General features: G+C 42.2%; 3 protein-coding genes across 6 annotated transcripts in view; 2 read left to right on the forward strand and 1 right to left on the reverse strand.

Annotated features, from left to right (window-relative positions):
* The first annotated feature begins 788 nt into the window (after window positions 1–788).
* Window positions 789–14,387, forward strand: TMEM175 (transmembrane protein 175). Of its 4 annotated transcripts, XM_065740691.1 has the most exons (10): window positions 789–938; window positions 1,266–1,304; window positions 1,984–2,081; window positions 4,941–4,992; window positions 5,961–5,996; window positions 8,408–8,491; window positions 9,024–9,188; window positions 11,012–11,090; window positions 12,828–12,969; window positions 13,545–14,387. In XM_065740691.1, exons 1-10 carry the CDS (start codon window positions 804–806, stop codon window positions 14,206–14,208), a joined length of 1,494 nt encoding a protein of 497 aa, XP_065596763.1. In that variant the 5' UTR covers window positions 789–803; the 3' UTR covers window positions 14,209–14,387. The 4 variants fall into 4 exon arrangements, with proteins under 4 accessions (XP_065596763.1, XP_065596764.1, XP_065596765.1 ...); XM_065740692.1 differs by lacking the exons at window positions 1,984–2,081; window positions 4,941–4,992; XM_065740695.1 differs by lacking the exons at window positions 789–938; window positions 1,266–1,304; window positions 1,984–2,081 and adding an exon at window positions 3,765–4,505.
* A 2,233-nt stretch (window positions 14,388–16,620) lies between these two features.
* Window positions 16,621–18,205, forward strand: ATP5ME (ATP synthase membrane subunit e). The gene is made up of 4 exons (XM_065740696.1): window positions 16,621–16,749; window positions 16,855–16,909; window positions 17,149–17,247; window positions 18,073–18,205. Exons 1-4 carry the CDS (start codon window positions 16,714–16,716, stop codon window positions 18,096–18,098), a joined length of 216 nt encoding a protein of 71 aa, XP_065596768.1. The 5' UTR covers window positions 16,621–16,713; the 3' UTR covers window positions 18,099–18,205.
* Window positions 18,206–22,455: 4,250 nt separating this feature from the next.
* The window catches only part of PDE6B (phosphodiesterase 6B), a 29,718-nt gene continuing 27,886 nt past the window's right edge, over window positions 22,456–24,287 (reverse strand). The window contains exons 22-23 of the mRNA XM_065740577.1: window positions 23,688–23,844; window positions 22,456–22,580 (exon numbers count right to left, since the gene is read on the reverse strand). Coding sequence (XP_065596649.1) covers window positions 22,522–22,580; window positions 23,688–23,844 — 216 coding nt within the window. The 3' untranslated portion in view covers window positions 22,456–22,521. The remainder of the gene's footprint in view (window positions 22,581–23,687; window positions 23,845–24,287) is intronic.

Genomic DNA, 24,287 nt, shown 5'->3' on the forward strand with positions numbered 1-24,287 from the left:
TTTTCATTCACAACATCTAAAGGTTACTGTGGTATTACAAGCAAGCATCCATCTTATTATGTTATCCAACAGTTTAGCAGGTATGCATATAAGGATGTATTATCAGAATATTTTATGTAATTACTTCTTCAAATCAATGATAACTAACTCCCTGGAATGTCAGATTTCAGCACTGTGACCTTTTTGCATGGATGTACTTTGTGCGCTACTTAGCTTCTCCAGGCTGAGTATCCCAGCCTGATGCCCTAACCGCCTGGGCAGCGCTGCCACCAGTTCATCCTGAAGCCCTGGAGAGAGCCCATCACTTCACATGGGCCTTCAGGCCCAGAGCTGCCCACACACATTCCTCTCATCTGGGCTGAGCACACCAAAGCACTGCAGCTGTTTCACACACACCTTCCCTCCAGACCCGTCACCATCTTCACATCCGTCTTCTGGATGCTAATATTGTATGTTCTCCTTATACTGTGGCGCCCAAACTGCACCCAGCGTGCGAGGTCAGGCAGCGCTAGGGCAGGTCAGGGTGAAGCGAGCACCCAAGGCCGGGTTGGACGCCCACGGAGGCCACAGGGTCCCGCGACCCGGCAGGGCCGCAGTCGGAAGCCGCGGCACGTCCCAGCTGCAGGCGGCGCTCCCCACTTCCCAACCACCCAGGCAGGGCACGCAGCTATCATCCCGCTCCTCCGCCAGGCCCCGTGCGGCCGCCCCCACCCTGCGACCGCCCCCACCCTGCGACCGCTTCCGCCTAGCGGCCGCCGTACCACGCGAAGTGCCGGCGGGGCGGGCCGCATCGAACCGTGCCCATGTCGGCTCCGCGGGCCGCCGCGCCAGGCTCTGCTGGCGGGGCCAGGAAGACAGAGATGGAGAGCAGCACACAGACATCACACCGGCTGCTGGCCTACAGCGACGCGCTGCTCTCCATCATCGCCACGGTGATGGTGAGCGCTGGCCGTGGGGGCCGTCGGAGGGGCTGGGAGGGAGGGGATGGGGGCTGCGCCATGCTCGCCCCGGAGCCGCTTCCCTGACTTACCGAGCGAGCCCGGCGCTGTGCTCGGGTGCCGGACTGTGTTTACGTGCCCTTCCCCCGCCCGTCTCCCCGGAGGTGTCACCTCGGTCAGTTGGAAGCAGCTTCTACAAAGTGCATGTTTGGGGATAGCGTCGCTCATAATGAGTCATGACATGAACCCTGAATATATGCAGCCACCTGAAGTTTTGTAGGTTTTTGTAATGTTCTGACGTGTGCTAATAGAGCTTTGTTCTTTCAGATTTTGCCGGTGGCTCACACAAAAATACATCCCCATCAGGTATCTTCTTTGCTGTTTTTTTGGTTGTCTCTGAAGCCTTTGGAAATGCATGCAGCTTCCTGATTCAACATGCTTTTTCCATTCAAGGTCTGAGCTCCCAGACTATTAGCGTTAAACTTCAGTGAGGAGCTGTGGAGCCTGAGGTGAAAAATGTAAATACTGGAGACCTATGTCACACAAAAATCGTGATATAAAGCTTTAATGAGCTGTTTGCAATATGCAGGCCTTAGATTTTATGCAGTTATTTTGTATGGGAATTAATGACCTGACTAGATGACTGAAGCATCTTAGAAAACATCAGCTTTTGCCTGTAACGCACCATCAGTTAGATAAACCACTCAGTATAGCACAAACTGAACACAGGTTTTAAAATCAGGTTAATCATAACTAATCAGAATAAAGGGGAGGGGAAAAAAGAGACTACAGAAAATAAACTAAGTCTGAAACAAGCAGAACTGTTGGGCAGTGGAGATTAATTGTTTAAGAATCACAATTCCTTTAATCACAGTATGCTTTTCTGCTTTTAAAAACAGCCAGACTCAATATTGAACATTTTGTATAATTTAATTTAGGAAACTCAAGTTTAGTCCATGGTCACCACAAATGTGCAGCTTGAATCTGAGTAACATTTTTTTTATCCTTCAATTCTATCTGGGTGTAACTTCTTCTTTTGTTCCAGAAACTAGGTGAAAGTGTTCAGCAACTTCTTCTAACAAAAATCGCGGTGTATTTGATGACCTTCTTAATAGTCACAGTGGCATGGGCAGCACATGTACGGTAGGAAGAAAAATGTTTAACTCTATTACAAAGTTAAAGAAAAGTTCTTGTTTAAAAAGATGGGAAATAACATTTTTATGTTGCTGTTATATTTCTTAGTTTTCTTTTGTTAGATAGTATAAGAAGTTCTATCCAAAGCCATGAATAAATATATTTCTATGCTATGGAAACTGTGATAGGAGAAAAATCAAGCAGTATATATCTTTAAAATCAGAATTACTACTCATTTCACTTAATAGTCTTAGTGGAATTAAAATGAAGCTGAAAAAGTGGGAGTTAAGTTGTGAAGTACAGAAATAGAAAAATTCAGGCAAATTCTAGGCCAGCTGTACTTTCTCAGTACTCAGGGGTGCTTCTCATAAAATGAGATGTGATGTTGCAGATGCAGCATCTCACAGTGCTGTGAATGATGAATGCTGCCTCTAAACCGTATCTTCGTAGTTAATGTACGAAGATTCATTTACAAGCATTCACCGCTAGTGAGGCAGCAAGAAAGTTTTTTCTTCTCTGCCATAGTTCTCTAAGAGGTTTTAGTCTTAAGAGGAAGGTCAACTGGTCCCATTTCTGAAGCCATTATAACTGTGTGGACTGTGTTCTAGTGAAGTTGCTAAAATTTACCTCCCTGCTTTTTTTTTAAGAGCTCAGCTATTCTGATTTGCCTCTTTATTCCCCCAAATAACACTCCCAAATTATATATATAGTAACTAAATGTAAAGCAATTATAACCCAAAGCAATATATTTTTTCTTCAAACAAATAGATTAATCCTTGTTATATACCTGTACGTGCTAACAGGTGAGATGGAATGTTGCCAGTGGTTTTTGTTTGCTATAATTCCTTCTGTGTAAAGATATAAACCTCAAAATGATTAAGGAAAATAGAAAGCATAAATTGAAAACATTCAAAGTCAGCTGGAAAACCATGAGTGGATAGTGTAGGTGTAGGGTGAATAACCCAAAAGAATAGTATTCACAGAAAACAATGAGGTAGATGGTATATTTTGCTTGGCTTATCTGCATGGCAAACAGACAAACAGTAAATAAAGAAAGGCTCGCCTTTTGCAGATGGTCAAGGCTCGCCAATAACTCCACAGGGGAGGGACCTCCAACAGGAATCCTTCCCCAGTGGTGGTCAGCCATTAAATGGGGTCTGGGAGAGGTGGAGCCAGACTCTACCCCTTGTGGTCACACAGGTGAGTTGCTTTCACCTGTGCTCCTGTGGCTGACTCAGTGCTCGCCCCAGGTGATCAATCAGTGGTTCAGGCAGTGTTACAGCAGTTCCCATACAATAGGTTTAAAGGACTCATGACCTAAATAAACATTACGCCTAGATAATCTCCTCTCAGTCAAGCTAAAAAATTACATAACTGCAGTTTACTCTCTGCAGTACTGGAATTAGGGCAGTGTTTGTTTGAGTTCTTAAATTTGTAAATGTTGTTGTATTCCTTTAAGGAAGCGGATCCATTCTGTTCTGATAGAAATTGAACCCTTAGTTCAATACCTGAAACTGGTAATTCACATCAGTGCTTTTTTTACATCGTACTTCTTGCTTGCATAAATAAATTTTGAAGGATAGTCTTTAAGAAATGTGGTTATTTTTTGTGGAGCATGGTGGGTGTAGTTGATTCTTAGTAATGCTTATGTGCATCAGGAACTTCATTAACAAGATGTGTTACAGTTTGGAAAAAAAAGTTTATTTGCTTTATGTAACAGCTATGCTGTATATTAAGGATAGTTTTAAGCCTTTAAGTTCTGAAGGTGATCAGGCTGTAACACGTGAACTTGACTCTGTTCTACGAGTGAGGTTCAGAGAAAATGAGAAAAATAGTTTTTCACATGGCTTATGAGACAGATTTCAGAGACTTTGGATGGTCTCTGAAAACTGGATCTTTTCTTCACAACTTGTGCAGTCCTATTGCTTAGATTCCTTCGCAGCATAGTTTAGCACCTGGAAAATGAAAAGTCAACCTGATGACTGTATGTTTTTGGGGATCTGAGTATCAAATGGTCTTGTTATGGTTCTTGTGCATGAACAGTACCTGCTGCTGAAAGTCTGTCTTTGTTTGGGCTTCTGAAGCATTTGATGAGCAGTCAGCACAGGCTGTGGGTCTCTTGTGGTCTTCAGGCCTTGCCTGTGTTTAAATGAGTTGTTGATTAGTTGAAAAGTAATAGTAGTTGTTTTGTGACTTCCAACCTTATCGAATTCTGGAGGCGGCAGAAGAGACAGTTATTCTGGAATAAAATTGCCGTGGGAGAAAGAAAGCCAAAGGCCCACTCCCTGACCTTGCTGCATGTCATCATTGTCATCTGTGAAGTGGCAAGTCCTCTAGAAAATTGTCATCAATTCCTGCCCATGAATCACACCCATATCTTCCATTTTTCTAAGCATGACATCCATTATAGCCTTCTGCCTTGTCAGGATTTTGGTATGTGACTACGTGGATCAGGGCCACCATCTTGATTGCTCTTGCAGAATAGAACTGGCTTTAAATAGCAGTTAATTTTTCCTCGCATTAAAGATACAGATGTGGTGGAAGGTTGGAACTAAAATTTAATGTACAGTGGATGGGTAGGACTGACAAAAAAAATAAAAGAGAAAGCACATTGGTACATCAGTCCTTCAAACAGAAGTGAATTGCTCTGTGATTGAACTTGACTGTTCACATCTAGCTTTTCAAATTTTTCTAGCAAGTGACTTCCATGCTTGATTTAGTGAGTTTTGGTAGGATTTGAATTGCTTGCATAAATTCTGGAGCAAAGGAAGTCAGATTTTCTAATGGTATCACAAGTGTATAATTGGTATGCAGTGCTGTAATGCAGATTTTGGAATCTATCCTGTTCATGCCATCTTGCCTTGCCAGGTTGTTCCAGGTGATAGAGCTTATAGACGATGTACTTGCCCTTCTAAATCTGGTGAGTCTTAACAGGCATGCTTGGTGATTAACTATCAAGTATATGTCACTTTTTCCTTAGTATGTGCCTACAAAACAGAAAGCTTCAAATTAAAATTAACTCTGCCAAATTTCAAAGGCAGGAGAAAAATTTAATTCCTCCTAGACAATGCTTGTGATTGAAAGCTGCCTTGCTTGTAATTTGCATGTGCCGCTTCTCTATTGAAATTCATTGTGAAGTGTATTTGAAATAGTATTATATGGTATTTCAAAGCTACTGCTGAGATAGTGGTCTTTTAAGCACTGTTTTCAGCTCAATTCTTTCCTGATTCTTAGAAGAATTCCTCACTTATTTGAGTGTGTTTATATGAGCCATGCTGCAATGCCTTGGTTACTGATAGGTGTAATGTGATGCTACCCTTGGATACATATCCTTTTTTTCAGCTAGAGCTTTGTAAAATTGTTTAGAATGCTGTTCTCTTGACACTGCAGTAACAACTCATTTAATTTTTCTTAAAAAATCTGAATGTAAGTTCCTTGAGAAAAGTATAGGTAATTATGTAGGAAGAGCTGCTTACCTTTTAAAGCTTTTGTTGTCGTTTTTTAATTTGACCTTTGAGATATTTCAGGTATTTATTATCAAAAATCAATGTCTTTCACTAGGGAAACCAGAAGCACCTCTTTAGGATTCTGTGTGGGGCTTTTGGCCAAGAAATCTAGCAAGAAATCTGTTAAGAACCGCAAACAAAATTCTTTATCAGTAGTAAAAAAGCTGTAGTGTTTTCTAAAGTAAGCATAAACAGTTTGGGATGGAGACCTGGAAGGTGGGAATGGAAGTAGCTCTCCATTATAGCTCAGCGTCTCCAGAAAGTAATTCAGCATTTGCATTTGAGCTTCCTTGTGTTGCGTTCTCTGTCTGTATTTTGAATGATGTGATAGCTTGCTTATAGTTTTAACTAGATTTTGAGTATGTTTTTCTTCTTTTTTAAGGCTTGTATGATGATCATAACTTTCTTGCCATACACAGTAAGTACTTTTCTAAAATTTGACTTGTATTTAAATTACAGGGTATTTTTTCTATTTGGAATGAGTTTACTAAAGTATTCAGAAACCCTGGATAGTATTACTATAGTGGAAATCCAAACTCCATTGTAATAGTTAATTTTATAACTAATTTATTAATCTTTAATTTTTTAAAATTCACAGTGTTATGTTATTATCTGCAGCTATCACAGACCAGGCAGAAAATGAATAATGTGATTGAAAATTTATAATCTTAAAAGGGCACAGTTTGCCACGCTTTCTTTAAAATAAGCAGATGAATTGAGAGACATCAAAGTTGAGTCGTGAGAATTTCGCATTTTGTAAGGGAACTATAGCTGTGTTTCACACTGCTCTGCAATTTTTGGTCAGATAGCCTAGCAAGAATAATAGCAACTGAACACCATAATTAGCAAAACAAAGCAGTTGATTAAAAGGGTTGTTGATTTCTGTTGTATGTTTAGAACAGATTGAATGACAGGCCACTTCTTTGTGGATAAATCTCTGTCCATGGGTGCTGAGGGAGTTGGCAGAAGTGATTGCTGAACCACTCTCTAACTCCTTGAGAGGTCTTGGAGAATGGAAGATGTGCGTGAAGACTGGAGGATAGCCAGTGTTACTCCAGTCTTCAAATAGGGCAAGAGGGAGGATCTGAGTAACTACAGGCTGGTCAGCCTCACCTCTCTCCCTGGAAGGTTGATTAAATGGTTTGTTCTGGATGCTGTCTCCAGGCAGTTGGAAGAGATGAGAGTTATCAAGAGTAGTCAGCATAGGTTCACCAGGGTGAGGTGAGGCTAGAAGCTGTCTATGATGTCATTACTGGCTGGGTGGAGGAGGTAGGTTGCCTTGATTTCAGCAAGGCTTTTGAAACTGTGCCCACAATATCCTTATAACAAAGCTGAGGAATTGTGGAATAGATGAGTGGTGGGTTGAGAACTGGCTGACTGGGAAAGCTCAGAGGGTTGTGATCAGTGGTGCAGCATCCAGTTGGAGGCAGGTGCTTAGCGGTGTTCTTCAGGGGTTGGTGCTGGGTCCGATCCTGTTCAACATCTTCATCAGTCCCCTTGATGAGGGGATAGAGTCCACCCTCAGCAAGTTTGCTGATGATAGAATGGCTGACACACACCAGATGGCTGTGCTGCCATTCAGTGAGATCTGGACAGGCTGGAGAGTTGGGCATAAAGGAACCGGATGAGACTTAACAAAAGCAAGTGTAGAGTCTTGCACCTAGGGAGGAGTAACTGCATTCACTGGTACAGCAGTGTTTCCTGGTGGCCAAAAAGATCATTGGCATCCTGTGGTGTGTTAAAAAAGAGTGTGGCCAGAAGGTCAAGGGAGGTGATCCTCCCCCTCTACTCTGCCCTGGTGAGGCCTCACCTGGAGTACTGTGTCCAGTTCTGGGCTCCCTGGTACAAAAAAGACAGGGATCTCCTGGAAAGAGTCCAGCGGAGGGCTACAAAGGTGATAAAGGGTGTGGAGCGCCTCTCTTATAAGGAAAGGCTGAGAGACCTGGCTCTGTTTGGCCTTGAAAAAAGAAGTCTCAGAGGGGATCCGATCCATGTCTATAAATATCTAAGGTGCAGGAGGCAAAAGGTTGAGGCTGGACTGTTCCCAGCAGTGTGTGGTGATAGGACAAGGAGTAACGGCCACAAACTGAAGCGTAGGAAGTTCCGCACAAATGTGCGTGGGAACTTCTTCACCATGCGGTGACGGAGCACTGGCACAGGCTGCACAAAGAGGTGGTGGAGTCTCCTTCTCAGGAGATTTCTGGACCCTTCCTGAATGCCTACCTGTGCAACCTGGGCTAGGGAGCTGCTTTGGCAGGGGAGTTGGACTTGATGATCTCTGGATATCCCTTCCAACCCCTACAATTCTGGGGTTCTGTGGTCAGTAAAAGAGCTTTTGTCAGCAAGATCATATACATTTTCCTTTGCTTTCAAGCTGAAATAATTGTATAACTTTGGCACTGTTATGTAATACCAATCGGTATTTTTCTTTCTTTTTCTTTTGTTTTCACATAACGGAGCTACAGAGATAAGTAAGGAGTGCAGCCATGGAGTTAGAGGAATAAAAAGATTCAAAAAGGTATTCTAATAGCAAGACTGTTCAGTTACAGACATTTGTCTAGTGAAATGTCATTAAACGTGATTCTTAGCTGCAAACCATCTGTACTAAGAAGACATAGCATCAGTGAGGTTTAAGATTTACAGAATTAACATGAGAGCAAAGCTGTCACTTCAGTCGTGTTCAGCTGGGACGCTTGCGCATGTTTTTGGCTTGGAACTGCATTAGAAAGTAAAGTGTGACATATGTTTTTGTTTCAATATCAAACGATGAACATTTCATTCCTACTTGCTTCCTAAGAATGTGTTTGATCTGATTTCGTTGTCTTCTAGTTTTCCTTAATGGCCTCCTTTCCTGGGGTACCTTTTGGAATTTTCCTGTTCAGTGTCTGTGCTGTTGTCATTGGCCTTATACAGGTGATTTATCCATTCACATTTTTACTTGTAGAGAGTATATTTTATCAGATGGAACTAAAGCTAGGTTTGTTAGCTGTAGATATAAACGGTCCAGTAACTTTTTTTGTTTGTATAGCAGTAGTTTTCCAAGTTTTGAGGGTTGTTACAGGTATTACGTTGATGATATGAATGAATGCATTGCAACTGTCCTGTGGAGCTCCCTTGTGCAACAAAACTTTTGTTCTCAAAGTTTGGAATTCTTTCCTCATTCTTCAAAAGTTTTAAAGTCAGTGAAATAGCAGTTGACCATTCTTGCTGCGGTCCTCATGAGGTAGACAGTGATGGCTGAGGGGACATAGGCTTTCTGCCACAGTTCTAAGTACTTAATAATGGCACTCGTTTCTCCTGGGATGGTTGTCTTCTGTGAGCTATTGTGAAGAGTGTGGTTGAATGTGTTCGGGAATTTCTTGTTTTACAGTTTTGAAGTTGAAATGTTGTGTATATTTGTATGAATTACTTTCAGCAATTTGCAATTACGACATTTTCCTTGCAGGCTGTGATAGTTGTGTATGGATTCTATCACCCACACTTACTGAATCAACAGATCCAGGTGTCTGAAAATCAGAATTTCTTTAAACGTCACATCTTAAAGATTATCCTGAGAGGACCAGTTTTATGCTTTTTAGCAGCCATCTTTTCTTTTTTCTTTATTCCCTTGGTAAGTTCTCCCAGTTAGAGTACATTGATGAAGTAGCTTATACTGTTTTGTTCATGGTTGTTAAAATAATGATCTGTATGTAAAGTATGCAGATCTTCTCATTTGCCATTTTTGTGATGTTGTAATTATGGTCTCTATTCTGTGTTGAGGGTGTTCAGTTCACAGAAACCAATCCTGAGTTTGTATGCGTTTTAGAGGAGTTTTTTGCTAGTGTTTGCACTACTCAACATAGGTGTTTTTAATGATTTTCTTAATTACTTTTTGGAAGCAGATTTTCTAAACTCTAGGTTAGCTTATTTCTTATCATGAGGTGATACAGTATGAAAGGTTACAGGAAGTAAGTTTTATATTGCACAAACTGAAGGGAGGTGAGTATAATTGTTGTACTCGTGAGGTGTAAGAGCAAATACAGAAGCAGATCAGCCAGCCTAATTGCACCTCAAAACAAATTCTTAGGCTTGCTTACATAGACTTTTTCGCTACGTCTTTATTAAGTGGTAGAGTTACTTCTACGTATTCATGCCTTTTTTTTTTTTTTCTCAAAACCTTTGCTAGGAACTGAAATCTAGCTTTTGATATATTCAGTTCCCTTTCCTCTGCCTTATTCTTTAGGAACAGATGAATTTAACTGAATTTTGCATTTTGAAATATACTGTCCAAATGCCCAAATTTGTCAAGAATCAGATTTGCAACTGTTCTTTTTTTTTTTTTTTTCAAAAGTATCCCAAGTATGAAAATGCCTAATGGTAGCTGGAACTACTTCTCTCATCTGGGATTTCAGTAATTCTCCTCTCTTATCCACCAGTGTATTTTTTTTTTTAATACTAATAGCAGTTAAATATTAATGACAACAACTGAGACTTGTGCAGAATCTGTGAACAACTTTTACTCACTGACCTGTCTTTTGGACAGAAGTAGCATGCAGACCAGTGCAGCATAGGAAAATTCCCCCAAAAGACAGTAGCACAGTGGGATAGCATAATAGTTACATTCTTCAAAAACAAGTTCAGGAGACATATACTTAAATCATGATCTTTTGAGGGGGGACTTGTTGAGATGTATTAGAAATTCAGAGAGGTGGGGTATTTTTGTAATACTGGCACTTCACAGAGATGCTTAGCATAGGTACAGTCTTCATCAACGATATAAAGAAAGCAGAAGAGATTCAGGCAGTTTTTGAAGTCTGTGTAGAGCAGTGGTCAGAATCTGCAAAGCACTCTGTCCTTTGGAGTGTCTTTCACGGCTGATTCTTTGTCCTAGTTTAAGAAACCCTTATACCTGATTCTTTGTCACCATCATTGCATTTTGGTACATCTTTCAAAGCAGCATACTGGAAATATAAAAGTGATTCAACAAAAAGAAAGCGATTGTAGGCTCAGTTTTATTTTTTCTTATTAAGCAGTAGGCATTCCCTGATCTCATTATTATGTTATTATCCAAACAGCTTTGCCAGTACAGTGCAAGGATGCTTAAGAGGTATAGTTGGAAAACATAGTATTTCGGGTTAAGTGGCAAATGAACAGTATCATTAAGAGTATGTGACGCTTCTCTAATTTCCAGTGAAATTATTATGACATTCTGTAGCAGATGTATTTATCTTCCTGTTTCGGTTTGTTTTTTTGGTGGTACTAAATTAGTTATCAGAAAGTATTAGACTGCATACTGTTGATTTCAGATGAGCCGTTTTCACATCATAAAATCACTGCTTTTTTTCTCCATTACATTATACCTAAGGATTGTGAATAATAGTTTCACATTAAACCTGGGGAGAAATTTATGTTTTGATTATTAAATTTAAGCTCTCTTCATTTTCCTCTCCATAGTCTTACTTACTTCTTGGACTCGTAATTGTTTTTCCACATCTCAGTCGATCTATTACGTGGTGTAAAACCAAGATTGTAGGTGAGTAACAGTATTTATAGGAAATATTTTCTGATACTTGGTTACTAGATTGTCAAATTGTTGCCACTCATACATGTTTCAGCATCATTTCTGAAAGTGAAGCCTCTGATTTGTCTTGAGTATCACATACACATAAATACAGTGTTGGCTGCAGGTTATCTATCCCTTTTCTTTCCTTAAAAGGGATTATGAGGACAGAAAAATACAGGAAACAAGCTCTGTGCCTGCATTATTCTCTTCTCAGCAGTACTGCATGGTCCCATGTTCTCTGGCAACCAGTAGCACTGTCGGTTGTCTGTGATTCTGGAATCACAGAATCACCAAGGTTGGAAAAAACTTTCAAGATCACCCAGTCCAACCGTCAACTTGCCACCAATATTTCTCCAGCAGTGTTTCCATTATATATGTCACATAGTAATAAGCACATATATAATGGAAACACTGCTATGGTAATCAACTGTTTGATGTGTCATGCTTTATTAATCTAACTGCTCTAGTCTAAAAGTGTAAATCCATTTGTCTAAAGTCAGCCTAAACACTCTTCCCTCGTGGTCGTGGTTAGGTTCTTTCTGCCCCCTTGTGTCAACATTAACAATTGCATTACCGTGTGAACAGCCTGATTAAGCTTTACTGAAGCTCCGCTGAGAAAAGGCATCGCTGGTGCCACAGTAAAGCGGAAGGTGGTATCATGCAACCTACTCAGTTTTTTTTTTGTTGTTTTTTTTTTTTAAGTGATATTTCCCCTTTGAAAGCAGAACTTAGCAGAAGATTACCAACGCGATTCATATCTTTTGAATCAGCACTGCCTAGTTGAATTAGCAGAGTAACACATCTGTGCCTTTCCTTGCTCCTGTTCCGATCAGGACAAATCCGTCTGTTTTCACTGCAAATGGGGACTTTCTTTGACCCCACCATGCAGCAGCAGTATTAGGCAAGCACACATACTTTGAAACGGCTAAAGACAAATTCTCAGAGCCAGAGAATAAATATGCACAAATACTGCCTGTGCCTTCAGCAGCAGGGATACTTCTGTCCACAGTCAGGCCAAGGCTGTGTTCTCCTACTGTGTCTGATGGCTAATGTAATTACTGCTGAATTGGTTCACGTGTTTTCACTTGCTTTTTTTAATTCAGTTCCTCTCCACTTCTGGAAGCTGCAGGCCTTTTCTTCATTGAATATATACTTGTGAGGTGGTGCAGATTGGCTAACTGGGCAATTCAAAGCCCCATCAAAGCTACAGAGCCACAACTTTTGGGCAAAGACTGGATTTATTTTAAAGCAGATGGTTTGATGTCCCAGTGTGTCCCTCATTCTCCAGTGAGTTTTTTCTTCCAATACAGTGTAAGTTCTCCACAGTGTTTTTGAGGACCTACTGCTGTTAGAACATTCTGGGGTATAGCACAGCATCTGAACTGTTGTTTTTTTTTTTGTCCACGAAGGAGAAAAAAAGGATTTTTCTGTCCCTGAAGAACTTCTCCCGAAGTGAACATGAACTTCAGGGAGAGTCATAACTGCAGAAAAAAGGTGGAATGACTTGGGTGCATGAGCAGCACTCTTTTTTCTACAGAAAGGTTTTGTCAGATTCAATGAAAGACTGTAGGAGAGAGGACAGGAAAGGCAGTAGGTGAGGAAATGGTGGCAGTTCGGTTGTTCTTCTCTTGAGTCTTTTTTTCCTTTAACTACTTTGTTTTGTAACTTCTGATTTTGTCTGCAGTAAACATCCAGATTTTTTTTCAGGCCGCAGAGATGAAGAGGAGGCAGTCTATGGATTAGAAACCTTTAGTTTTTACCTCAGTGAGCCTCTGAGTAAGGAACGGGTAGAAGCATTCAGTGATGGAGTCTATGCTATTGTAGCAACCTTGCTCATTTTGGATATATGGTAAGGATTTGTGCTGACTCTCACAACTTGTATTGTTAACTGTAAAGTTAATTTGTGTCTGTGTGTAATATTTGAAGAAATAAAGCTAGCCAGACATTCACTGTCATTCTCTTTTAAAGTCTGCAGCGATTACTTTAAGCTAAATTTGCTAGAAAGTGACAGAGCGCAAACAAAAGATATTTAAACCTCATACATTTCTGCAGTAGTGATCAGTCTATGTTGGGGTAGGAATTCTTGAAGAACAAACTTCCTTTAGGCTTTGTTGTGTTTTCAGATAAAAGGAAAATCGGGAAAAAAAAATCAGATAAAAGGATATCAGGAAAATCAGTTTAGTCCCTGCGGCAACTTCGTTATGTTAACCTGAAGAAATACCAGTTTCTTTTAAGATTTCCTTTTGGATTTCATTTATTTGCAGAACTTTTATTTGAAATACGCATGTTGAGTTAAAAATCAGAACTACAGGATGGATGCCTGTTCTTCTCTACCTTCTCAGAGTAAAAAAACATAGAATGTTGTTGCTCTGGAGGTGTTTTATAAAATGAACATGCAAAGTAAAGTAAGTTTTCTTTCCACAGCGAAGACAATGTTCCTGATCCAAGAGAAGTTGGAGAGAAGTTTCATGGAAGCCTTCTTGAAGCTTTAAGTGAATATGGACCGAACTATCTTGCCTACTTTGGCTCTTTTGTGACAATTGGTCTGCTGTGGTTTGTGCATCACTCACTTTTCCTGTATGTAACAAAAACTACACGATTAATGGGACTACTTAATATACTTTCATTGGCGTTCATTGGTGGTCTTCCACTGGCTTACCAGCTGACCAGTGAATTTGCAGAGAAGTCACACAATGAAATAGAAGCCATTCAGGTCAGCTGTGTTATTACTTTCTTTGCCAGCATATTTCAGTTTGCAATATGGACTACAGCCCTCCTCCATGAAAGGGAAACATTGCATCCTTTTGCTAGATATGGTGGCAAGGAGCATGCCTTCATGTTTGCCAAGCTGGCTCTCTACCCTTGTGTAAGCCTCGGAGCCTTCTTTCTAACGTGCTTGTTAAGTGAATTTAGCACAGAAATTTTCCATCTTATGCAGATTGTAATCCCATTTGCTTTTCTTGCCTTGCGCATTTTTGTTAGAATTTCCTTAACTCTCATAAAGTCTGCGATGTCTCTTTCCAGGTGGAAGGTTGTATTGTTAGAAGAAGAGGAGGCATGTTTGTCTCCTGCTGAAACACACCCATAAATTTCCATGCAGTGCATGTGAATTTAAAATATTAATCTCCGTTCTTCTAAGTCATGTTGTCTTGATGTGTGATCTGTATACTGACCTAAATTAAAGCCTGTGTTAGCCATATCTGGAGCATATTTTAATTTTAATTTTAGATGGTCATGCTTAAAACCTTTTCTGCAAAACCAGTAATTTGGGGGAGGGGTGGGGGGGGGGAGGAGGGAGGAAAAGAGTAAATGGGGAAAGCAGAAAGCATGTTTCCCTACCTTGAAAATTACCCTTTTGGAAGAATATATGCCATGTGAAGTGGAACTGCAGTGATAACCAGTGAAGATGTACACAGATGCCCAGTGAAATGCCCTTTCTCTGATGTGTAGTACCCAAACACACGTATAGAAGCTGCTTATGCTGCTATAAATAGGGAGTGAGGCTTGGCAGATGTGATTGGACACCTCTGTTTTTCTGGATGGTGTGCCATAATAGAACATTTGTATATACATTTGTCTCTGCTCTCATCCCTTTTTTAAAAGCCAACAGTGTCTCTACTCCATAGCCAGCAATCATTTTGAAGGCTTCTTTTCAACTGTTTTGAACATCTCATGAGGGTGCACTTGAATTGTGTACGCAGTACCCCAGGCTACCTGACCAAAAGTTCGCTTAAATTCTTTTTTAAAATGGTATATTTAAAATATACTACGCATACAGGATTTGAACTAGTTTTAATATCTCCTATGAAAGAAATCTGAAGAGTTGTTAGACTAAATAAATTTGTCTTCACTTCTCAAGCAGCTCTACCTCTGAAATGAAAGGTTTAGATTGCTCATGCTTTTAATGTCTGTTCTCATGCCTGTAGAAAGGAACGTCCTGTTAATTTGAAAGCACGATACTGCATTCTGATAAAATATGACATTTTCTTGGCATGTATAAGTATTCCTCATTAGTAAAGGGAGTTGAGTTGGTCTTTCACAAGAGGCTAGCTAAGTAACAGTGAAACTCATAAGGAGCTAACCAGTAAAAGTTCTAGTCCACTGTACGTTGGTACTTTTAAAGTTGATGTGCTCAGACTTTCCCCTCTGGATAGCTGTTGAAGAAGGAGTGGGCAAATTCACGTAGGCTCTGGTATGCTCTGGAAGGATTTACATTTCTTTTTGGTAGAGGCATTAATTTTTATTGTGAACTTAGTGCCTGATAACTGTAATGCCATGTTTAAGAGAATTTTGGGGATTTTGGTGTTCCTCTTAAAAAGGAACAATAGAAAAAACAAACAAACAAAGAATGAAGTGCTGCAGTAAATAATGCTTGGAGTAACTATTAGTGAAAGCAAATTCAAATACCTACTTTCAGTTGAGATCACTCTGAAAGCATTTTTGCTTTTGTTTGAAGCGCCTTGGTGTTACATGCTTACTGTAAGATGTACCTTCAGATATACAGGAGTTTTATACCTGGTTGAGACTAAATGACTTGCAGTAGGATTCTGTGTTATGTATTGCTGTTTTATTCTGATAACTAATAAAAGCACTTTGGTTCTACGTGGTTTTGTTTCTTTTGTTCAGTTGCCACATAACCAGTGCATATGTGACTGGTACTTCAGTCACTGAAGAGAAGTAGCAAAGCTTCCAACCCTTCATTCTGTTCTGTAGGTGGCATTTGAATCTAATCCAATTTTCTGCGTAACATCCAACCTAAATCTCCTCAGTTTTAGTTCAAAATCATTCCTCCTTATCCTATCACTATCAGACCATGTAGAAAGCTGCTCTTCCTCCTTTTTAAGCTTCTGACAAGTACTGGAAGGTCGCATTGAGGTCTCCCTGCAGCCTTCTCTTATCCAGGCTGAATGAGCTCAGCTCCCTTAGCCTTTCTTCACAGGAGAGGTGCTCCAGCCCCGCTGATCAATACGATCAATATGTGGCCTCCTGTGGACCCACTCCAACAGCTCTGCACCTTGTGCTGAGAGCCCCAAGCCTGGACGCAGTGCTGTAGATGGGAGTTCATGAGGGACCATCTTGTAACCTATACAACTGCGGGATGCTTTGCCTCTTTTATACATAATTTGTTCATTCTTGTAGTCATTCATTTCCGAAAAGTTGAACTTGTCACCCAGAATTTGGGAATAAACTCATTAATTCCGATGTAGTAGTAGGGAGTAGGCGTTCTTTATTTACAGCATCGGATGCGTGGGGGGTATCTCCGCGTTTAACCACAAGACCTTCAGCTTACGCATGTTATAAGGTTTCCTGGTCAGTACATACATACACAGTATTTCTTATTCCCCCCCTCCCTCCCCCAGATCATTACGTCTTGCCCGTGCTCAGTGATTTTCAGTGGGGGTCTCGAAGCCCTGATGCAGTAAGATTCTCGTTACTCTTCCGCGGCGCTGCAGAGGCCGCCCCGCCCAACATGCAGGGAGGGGCGGGGGGCAGGGGAGGCGGGGGGCAGGGGAGGCGGGCCCAGCCGCGCGCAGGGCTGTCCTGCCTTCCTTCCGCCTGCCGCCCGCTCTCTGCCGCCGGTGAAGCCGCCAGCATGATCCCGCCGGTTCAGGTCTCGCCGCTTATCAAGGTGAGGCCGCAGCGGCCGTTGCTGTCGTCCCGGTCCTGGCCGGGCCTAGCCGGGCGGGAGTGGCGGCCGAGCTCAGGGCGCGCTCTTGTCTCTTGCTCCCCGCAGTTCACCCGCTACTCAGCGTTGCTGGTGGGGATGGTCTACGGCAAGAAGCGATACGGTGAGTGCTGCGGCACCGCGGCCCTGTCCTCCCCGCCCTCTCCAAGGGCACCTTGAGGCCGCCGCCATTTCCCTGCCGCCGCGGGTGGGATGAGGAGGCCTCCAGTGCGCGGCCCTGCGGCCCGCTGCCCCTTTCCTCCCTCTTGCTTTGGGCTTTTTTCCCGTTTGTGAGCGAGTTGGAGCCTCGCAGCTGCCCCGAGCCTCGGAAACGGTGTTTTTAATCGCATGTGTTAATGACAGACTACCTAAAGCCTATTGCTGAGGAGGAGAGAAGGATAGAGGCGGAGGAGAAGAAGAAACGCGAGGAGCTGGAACGGATCGCGAAGGAACTGGCAGAAGGTGGGGTGTGAGTTAAGTGCACGTACAGTAAGGAAAAATTTGGAGAGAACTGCCTAATAACCCTCTCTGGTTTTGGTGTAGCGATGCTGTGTTACTCTGGGAAATACTGGCGTAGCAATACTGTGTTTCTCTGGGAAATACTGGCATTTGTATTGTCTTGAAAAAAGACTAATGTTGAGCAAAACCCTGGTAAAAAAACAAACCCGAGTGAACCACGCCTATATGCAGTCAAATATTCAAGTTGTTAGATAGTTTTCTTTATGGGAGATAAAGCTATTTTGCCTCTTCAATACGTAGCTTTCTTTGAACAGTATACATAAATGTTTTGGGTATTTTTTTCATTTAGCTGAAAAAAATTCATTTTGCATTTGGGGGACAGAGGCTGTGCTTCAGGATTGGTACTCCAATTTAGTAGTAGAGTTTTGTGGCTGTCTCTTTAGAACATTTATTTAGGTATTGCATGTGTTGGCTGTCAGCCGTCTCAGCTCTGGTGTGTTCTCCAGTACGGAAAGCAGTTCTTAGGTCTTGAATCAATGCAGTGCAGCAGTTGAAGATTGCTCTTTAGAGATGGATAAATGGAAGCATCTGAGCTGATAATTCTCAGAGCTTATCTGATTTGCCATTTCAGAAAGTTTTTGCTTAGCCAGTGAGTGGAGCAAAAAAACCCTACGGCAATGCAATACACTTCACTTGAGTTAGCAGAAGTGGGAATGAGAAAAAACAGATAGAAAGAAGTGACATACTTAAAGCTAATCTTTCATCCCACGAATGTTTTGCATATCATAGTATACGAGTAGTCCTAACTATGCTTGTCTTCCCTTCTAGCATCCGAAGATTCCATTTTGAAGTGAACGAAGGATTGGATCTTAATTTTGCAACTAAAAAATGGCTAGGCTCTGAATGGTGTAGTGGTCGATGGTCTCTGCGTGTTGGTCTATCAATAAAGTACTTAACAACACCTCAGTTGGTATTTTTGCACAGAGCAGCAACAGAAGTATTTGCACCATGTCAAAGGATGCATTGGTCAGAAGCTGACCATTACAGCTGCTGATGAAACAATCTCTGTGTTCCTCCATCAAACAGAAATAGTCTTCGCACTGGTTAAACCTGGGGAATGTTGTGATCAGGAAATTTACACTTCAGAGTACATAGGAGCCCACAGGGTAGCACTGCACTGGTTGCCTGTACCTTTGTTTTAAGTGGCTTAAGTGGAGTGTTGCTGTGATCATCTTTTCAGCCTTTTTACCACACTGGAAAATGATAGAGCTCTTGCTTTTGACAGTTACAGTCAAATTTGACTTGATTTGTCTAGCTTTTCTATAACATGAGGAATTAGTGTTGACTTAATAGCTTGTTTTTAAACATCTGTCTTTCAGATTTTCACAGATGGTCAAATGCTCCCTGAAACTTAAATTGCAGTCTGATGGTTGTCTGTCTGTACGGTGGGGCTGGCTGTGCTTAGGTGACTGAAGTTGAAAAGCTGGTAGCCTTTAATCACTAGTTGAAAAGCTGAGTGGAGGTAGAAATGTTCCTATCCTGCCTCAGTGGAAGGAGAACAGTATTTCCCAGCTTTAGGTAAAGTCAGATCTTGGCCAGAACTTCCCAGATCTTGGGGAAGAACAGGGAGCATATCTTCCAGATTAGTGTGAAATGGTTGAAGACAGAGCTGTGCTCCCCGCTTTCCTTGACAGTTTGTGTCTCTGTCCCTCAGCTGCTCACCAAGAATCCCCCTTCTCCCTTGTTTCCAGTCTTAACAGGGGTATTAATTTCCATCCTTTGCCTCAATAACAAGAAATGTAACGTGTCCACATTAGCTCCCTCCGTGAGATCTTTTCTCCTGGTTTCCCAGCGGTGTTCAGAGCTGATTCAAAAGAGAAAAAGCATATACTCGGCACTGGCAGGGAGAGACATAGAGATGGGCAGATGTGGTTTTGTGGTGTTGATGCCGGTATTCCACATCATGCAGGCGGTTAAGGACTTAATGCTGTGTTGGGGAGCAGCAGAAGGTTGGAGCTCTGCACCGGACGCCAGGCCCGCTTGGCGCCGCAGGTGCTTCCCCTGCAGTTCTCCCCCAACATAAGCTCTCAGATTTGGTTTGGAAACTCTCTCTCTCAATTGTTCGATTTTATTAGATTTAGTAAAGTTACCGTTCCTCCTCAAATCGTGCTGCTGTTTCGTTGTTTTTTTTGGTAGACCATCTATTTCCTTTGTTTACCCCCCCCCCCCCCCCACCCCAGCACATGGCTCTGCTGGGTAGGCCACGTGGCCATCAACAGTGCAGTTTTTTTTTCTCTCTCTCTCCCTTCTTCGTTTCCCTCGTGTCCCTATCACGGATAACACTGTGACAGCAATGTGCCTTCTCCTCTGCTCATAATGGAAGGGCTTCTTCCCCCCAGTTGTCCTTTTCTGGGCCATTGGAGCTGATGGAAGCATCCATAAATAGAGCTGAGCACTACGGGAAGCAAGACATCTGCTTGCTTGAGAACCAGGAGCATCCATCAGTAAGAAGCACAGCCGGCACCTTGAAGTGTTCCTGTGAGCTTGGCATGTCTGAGCTAGCCTTGCGAAGTGCAAAAACACAAAACTGCAATGATAAACTTGTTCCCTAGAAAGGTGGAGTGCAGTTAGCATATAGAAGTTGGCAACAACTGTAGACTGCTGAAGCTGGAAAATACAAAAAGCAGTCTGGAAAAGTGAGAACTTCTGGGAAAATAGAAAACAGTTTTGTCTGCTGGCTATTGCAGGTGAATCGTAGAAATAGCAGCTTCTATTGGCTGCTCAGGTGACAGTGGTGTCCAAGACATCTGTAATGATACAAGAATGTCACACTTTCTACACAAAGTATAGCGTCTTTCTGAGAGCTCCCCTTCTGTAGGCTTCTCTGTGTGAGACCTGCATGGGCCAGTGTGGACAGGGCACCTGGCTGCCTCCAGACTCCGTCTATGGATCACTGTCAACAGTTTGCGGGCAAACTCAGCGCAATTTTGTCCATCATTGATAATCATGAGTCCTGCGAGTGATTTGGTGAGTGGTTACAGTTAGTGCAGAAATGTATATAGGCATGCATCTAAGTAGTTGGTCATAATTATACACTCTTTTTACTTGTGGTGATAAGTAATTATTTGTCATATATATTTACCAATAGTAGTATTACTAGTAGTAATACTATTTTTCCATATAGTTTGCAAAGAAATTGAGGAACAGAAAAGCCTCTGCTCATGGCTTCCCACAGGAAGATGAGGTGCAGTCAGCTGCAGGCAGCTGAGGCACAGGTAGGAGGAAGCCGGTTTGATTACATTTCTGTTGTCAAGCAAACTGCGTGGCGCACAACAGAAGGTGGTGAATGATGCTTGAGAGGGAAAGGCTAGAATGCTTAGAAGGCAGGCAGCCTCAGGAACCAATGCTGATGTGCAGAAGTACTCCAACGAAGTGGCTTTGGACAGTAGAGCTGCATGTGCTCTGCATGGAGCACCTCATTGCCACCAGTGGAAATGGGGGTGGCAGGTGGGGAGCAGCCCTCCGTCTCCAAAATACACCCATGCAGGCAGGTAGGCACAGATGTCCCAGACCAGGTACTAGAGAGGCCATCCATGCATCTCTGAACTCACGCAACACCACCCGCAGCACTTTCAGCATCCAGCACGTGGGACAAGGAGTTAATTCTTGGCTTTATTTCCAGGAAAACATCTGAGGTCAAGTAGAGCTTTTCTCAGCAACAGGCATTTAGCTTACAGTGGCTTGAGGTGATCTTAAGAACCTACTTCTTACCATACCACAATAAGATCAACTCATGGCATTTTGCCAGCTGAAAGCAACTTGTTTGGCTTGGCGTCCTGGAAGTACTGCCATGTGATGAAAGCCTCCTACATGGTTGCTGCCAAAGCTGAGATATACAACATGAAGCAGTTACTAGCTGCATATTTAGCTTTTGAGCAAGTGGAGCGGTTTCTGTGTTTCCTTGAAGGACAACATGCTGCTCACACAACAGCTGCGTAGCAACACAAGAACATTTCTTAGCGCACTGGTATCTGGATAAACAATCGCCAGGTACCACTATGGCTATAGTTTTACTTACAGTACTTCTGTAATGCAAAATAAATTACTGAAAGGTAAAAGTAGCAGGAGTAATAGAAGAAGATCCCCACATATCAGAACTCTCATTACATGGCTGATATGCCTGCCATGCTCTGAGCGAGAGATAGAGAAAGAGAGAGGGCAGAGGAGCAGAGAAGGGTCTTTTCACTATGATAAGAGTGTTTTAACATGGTTGCATTAATAAACATGAAAACTAATTAACTGAAATAAAAGCAGAATTCAATAGTCTTTTAAAGTCTGGAGTGGAATGAGAAAATCAGACATCTCAAATGGCAGGGGTGGAGGTTTGGGGGGCAAAAGGAAGGAGGGCTGATACCATTCAGAGAAGGATGTGTTAGATAGCATTGGCATTGCAAGGTAAAACAGAACAAAATCAGATACCACAATTCGGGTTGTGTGGGTAACTGTACATAGTGCTGCTATGGGTATTGATGATGCTGCCTTCTCAAAACCATGGGTCACAGCACCAAGTCTCAGATAGTGCACAGTGTGGGTACCGTTTGTGAAGACATCAGCTACCAGGTTGTGCAGCTGTGGGATCTTGCACACATGGCTCCACTCTTTACAGCAGCAGCTTACCCAAATTCCCAAAGTGAATGCAGAATTATTACTATGAATGTCCCTTGGATTTACACAGAAATACAGCTTTCTAGATCAGCTCAGAAGTTCTCATGCTTCATCCCTGCCTACAGATTTCTTTTTAATATCCTCAAAAATAGAGACTTAGATACGATAAATTCAGCTGTTCTTCAGTTTTTCTACTCTGCAAGCTATTCCTTGCACACTTGGCCAATCACAAAGGGTTGTAATGAATAGGAGACGAATTCAGCTAGCCCTGTAAGCTTTTGGGTGTGAAGTGTTTCAGTGCTGGAGAAGTGTTTCTTCTGAGGCCACGCAACCTGATATATTGGGCAAAACTTTGCTCTGACTTGCCATATGCTATCTGACAACATCAGGTATGTTAAATTGAGTGAGAGATGGGACAGGATGAGCCCCTCACCATCAGGAAGAGATGCAGTTAAGGCAAACAAGATCTAGCCCTTCTCTGGTTGGTCATAATCCTAATTAAAATAGTCCAATTTTAAAGCCAGCACTTCTGCCAGGACCTTTTGTTTTTGTTTAAAGCATGGGTATTCTCATTTTGGGTGAATATACTGCATTATTGCACTGGAAATTGGTCTAAAGTATACTACAGGTTTTTGAAGTTGGAGCTGTTCCTCCATTGCAGGTTATTCCATCTGCCATATGAAAAGAAAAAAAAAAAAGAATTAGAGGTATAGTCATAAGTGCACTAGAATCTCTTCTCAGTCACCACAGCAGAGTTTTTGCACTTGTAAGATATTGAATGGTCATTGTAATACCTGTACCCCTATCTAGAGACATCTGCTGTGCAAAGTAACTGTAAATGCAAAGTTACTTTGAAATTGTTTTAGAGTTAGAAGAAATCTTCTTCACTTAAATACTGACCATTCAGTCAGGAAATAACTGCTCAGAAGTCACAGCCAGAGCATTTAAATTCCAGTACTTTAATGAGTTACTAAGAATGGAAATGAGACAAGTCAGTTAGACTGCTGTGTTAAGTCAGTTAAACTGTGTCAGTCGAATTGAGTCTACACTAAGAAGCTGTGTAGGCCTTAGCAGTGGCCCACAGTGTAATAAAAGGACACTTCAGTGCAGCCTCTGGAACAAAGGCAGCAAGTTTTGATGTTCAGGCACCTGTAGAGACAGCCAGGGAACCCTCCACTTCCACCTTTCTCAGAGTCAAACCAACTCTCAAGATATCAAGCACACATTAATAAAAGCTTTCATCCAGTGCTTGCTGTGGCTGATGGACTTCAGTGATATCTAGATTAGCTCACAGGAAGTGGGAAATAGATTGCATTCAAATAAACTGGCAAGGTGCTATCTAATTTGGGCTAGAAATGGGATGAACTAGCCCAGGAATGTGTTAGCTATTTTCAAAACTTCCCGCTTCATGAGCTGTAGGACAGCACATCAGCCAAGCCCTGTACAGTGGATGTGTCCCTGCAATTTTCCAGGGACCCTCTTGCTGATCCCAGCTTCATGGGATCATTGTGCTGCATGTAGTCCTATTTGTTTGTAAGGCACAAGTAGGTCCCTAGGCTTCTAATGCCTTTCTGACAGCCTGTCATGATGTCAGGCCTTGAAGACAAAAATGTATTTTAGAGATCTGTTTTAAACTTTTGTAGTGGAACAAGGCTGAGGAAACTGTTCTGGGCATCTGATTTTGCTAGGGCTACAAAGTAGGTCTCAGTTAGGGCTCAAAGTAGGTTATTGAATAAGTGTATTCTGAGTTAGGAACAAAATGCAGAGTTGTTTCTGACCTTTCTGTGCAGCCATCTTCTCTTCCTCCTTTCTCTTCTCTTCCTCCAGAGCTTTCATCTTTGCGTCATACTCATCAGCACGGGTCTTCCACTCATTCCTGTTGTTCAGCAGCCCATCAAGCATAGGCTGAATTTCGTCATGGAAACGTGAAAATTCCTGTCCAAAACACGCCATCAGTGCCATGTGACATGGACGTACTGATTAGCACCCACCCTTTGCACCCAGAACTGGCCCTGATCCTTATGTGCTGGGCTGGCTCCATAAGGAGGATACAGATGGCACAGAGAGCAGCCCTGCAGCATCCAGGAGAGGACAGCTGAAAGGAGAAAGCTCTTCCCTCCAGGGCAGGGTGTAGAAAAGATCTCCCTCTCTCCTCCCCTCTGCTCCTTCCCTGTGCCAGGGTAAGATCACTGAGGTTCTGTCTGCTGCTCCTGGTCTCATCTAATATACAGATAATTCTGTACTTTTCTTGGACTTGGATCTCTTTGGAGTCTACAAACCAAACCTTTTTCCTTCAAGAGGTAGCAGAATAGATTCGCTGAGCGATGGGAATCCCCTTATTGTCATCTCCTCTACCTGCCCCCATGCTACTGAGTGCT

This window comes from Cyrtonyx montezumae, unplaced genomic scaffold (genome assembly GCF_038088225.1).
Source record: "Cyrtonyx montezumae isolate F1298 unplaced genomic scaffold, pur_monq_1.0 scaffold_29, whole genome shotgun sequence".
Lineage (NCBI taxonomy): Eukaryota > Metazoa > Chordata > Aves > Galliformes > Odontophoridae > Cyrtonyx > Cyrtonyx montezumae.

Coding starts and splice junctions, on each gene's coding strand:
- TMEM175 (XM_065740691.1), top strand. CDS start 804: ATGTCGGCTCCGCGGGCCGCCGCGCCAGGCTCTGCTGGCGGGGCCAGG. Junction 5,997..8,407: donor TAACTTTCTTGCCATACACA/GTAAGTACTTTT, acceptor GTTGTCTTCTAG/TTTTCCTTAATGGCCTCCTT. Junction 9,189..11,011: donor CTTTTTTCTTTATTCCCTTG/GTAAGTTCTCCC, acceptor TCCTCTCCATAG/TCTTACTTACTTCTTGGACT.
- ATP5ME (XM_065740696.1), top strand. CDS start 16,714: ATGATCCCGCCGGTTCAGGTCTCGCCGCTTATCAAG. Junction 16,910..17,148: donor CTACGGCAAGAAGCGATACG/GTGAGTGCTGCG, acceptor TGTTAATGACAG/ACTACCTAAAGCCTATTGCT. Junction 17,248..18,072: donor CGCGAAGGAACTGGCAGAAG/GTGGGGTGTGAG, acceptor CTTCCCTTCTAG/CATCCGAAGATTCCATTTTG.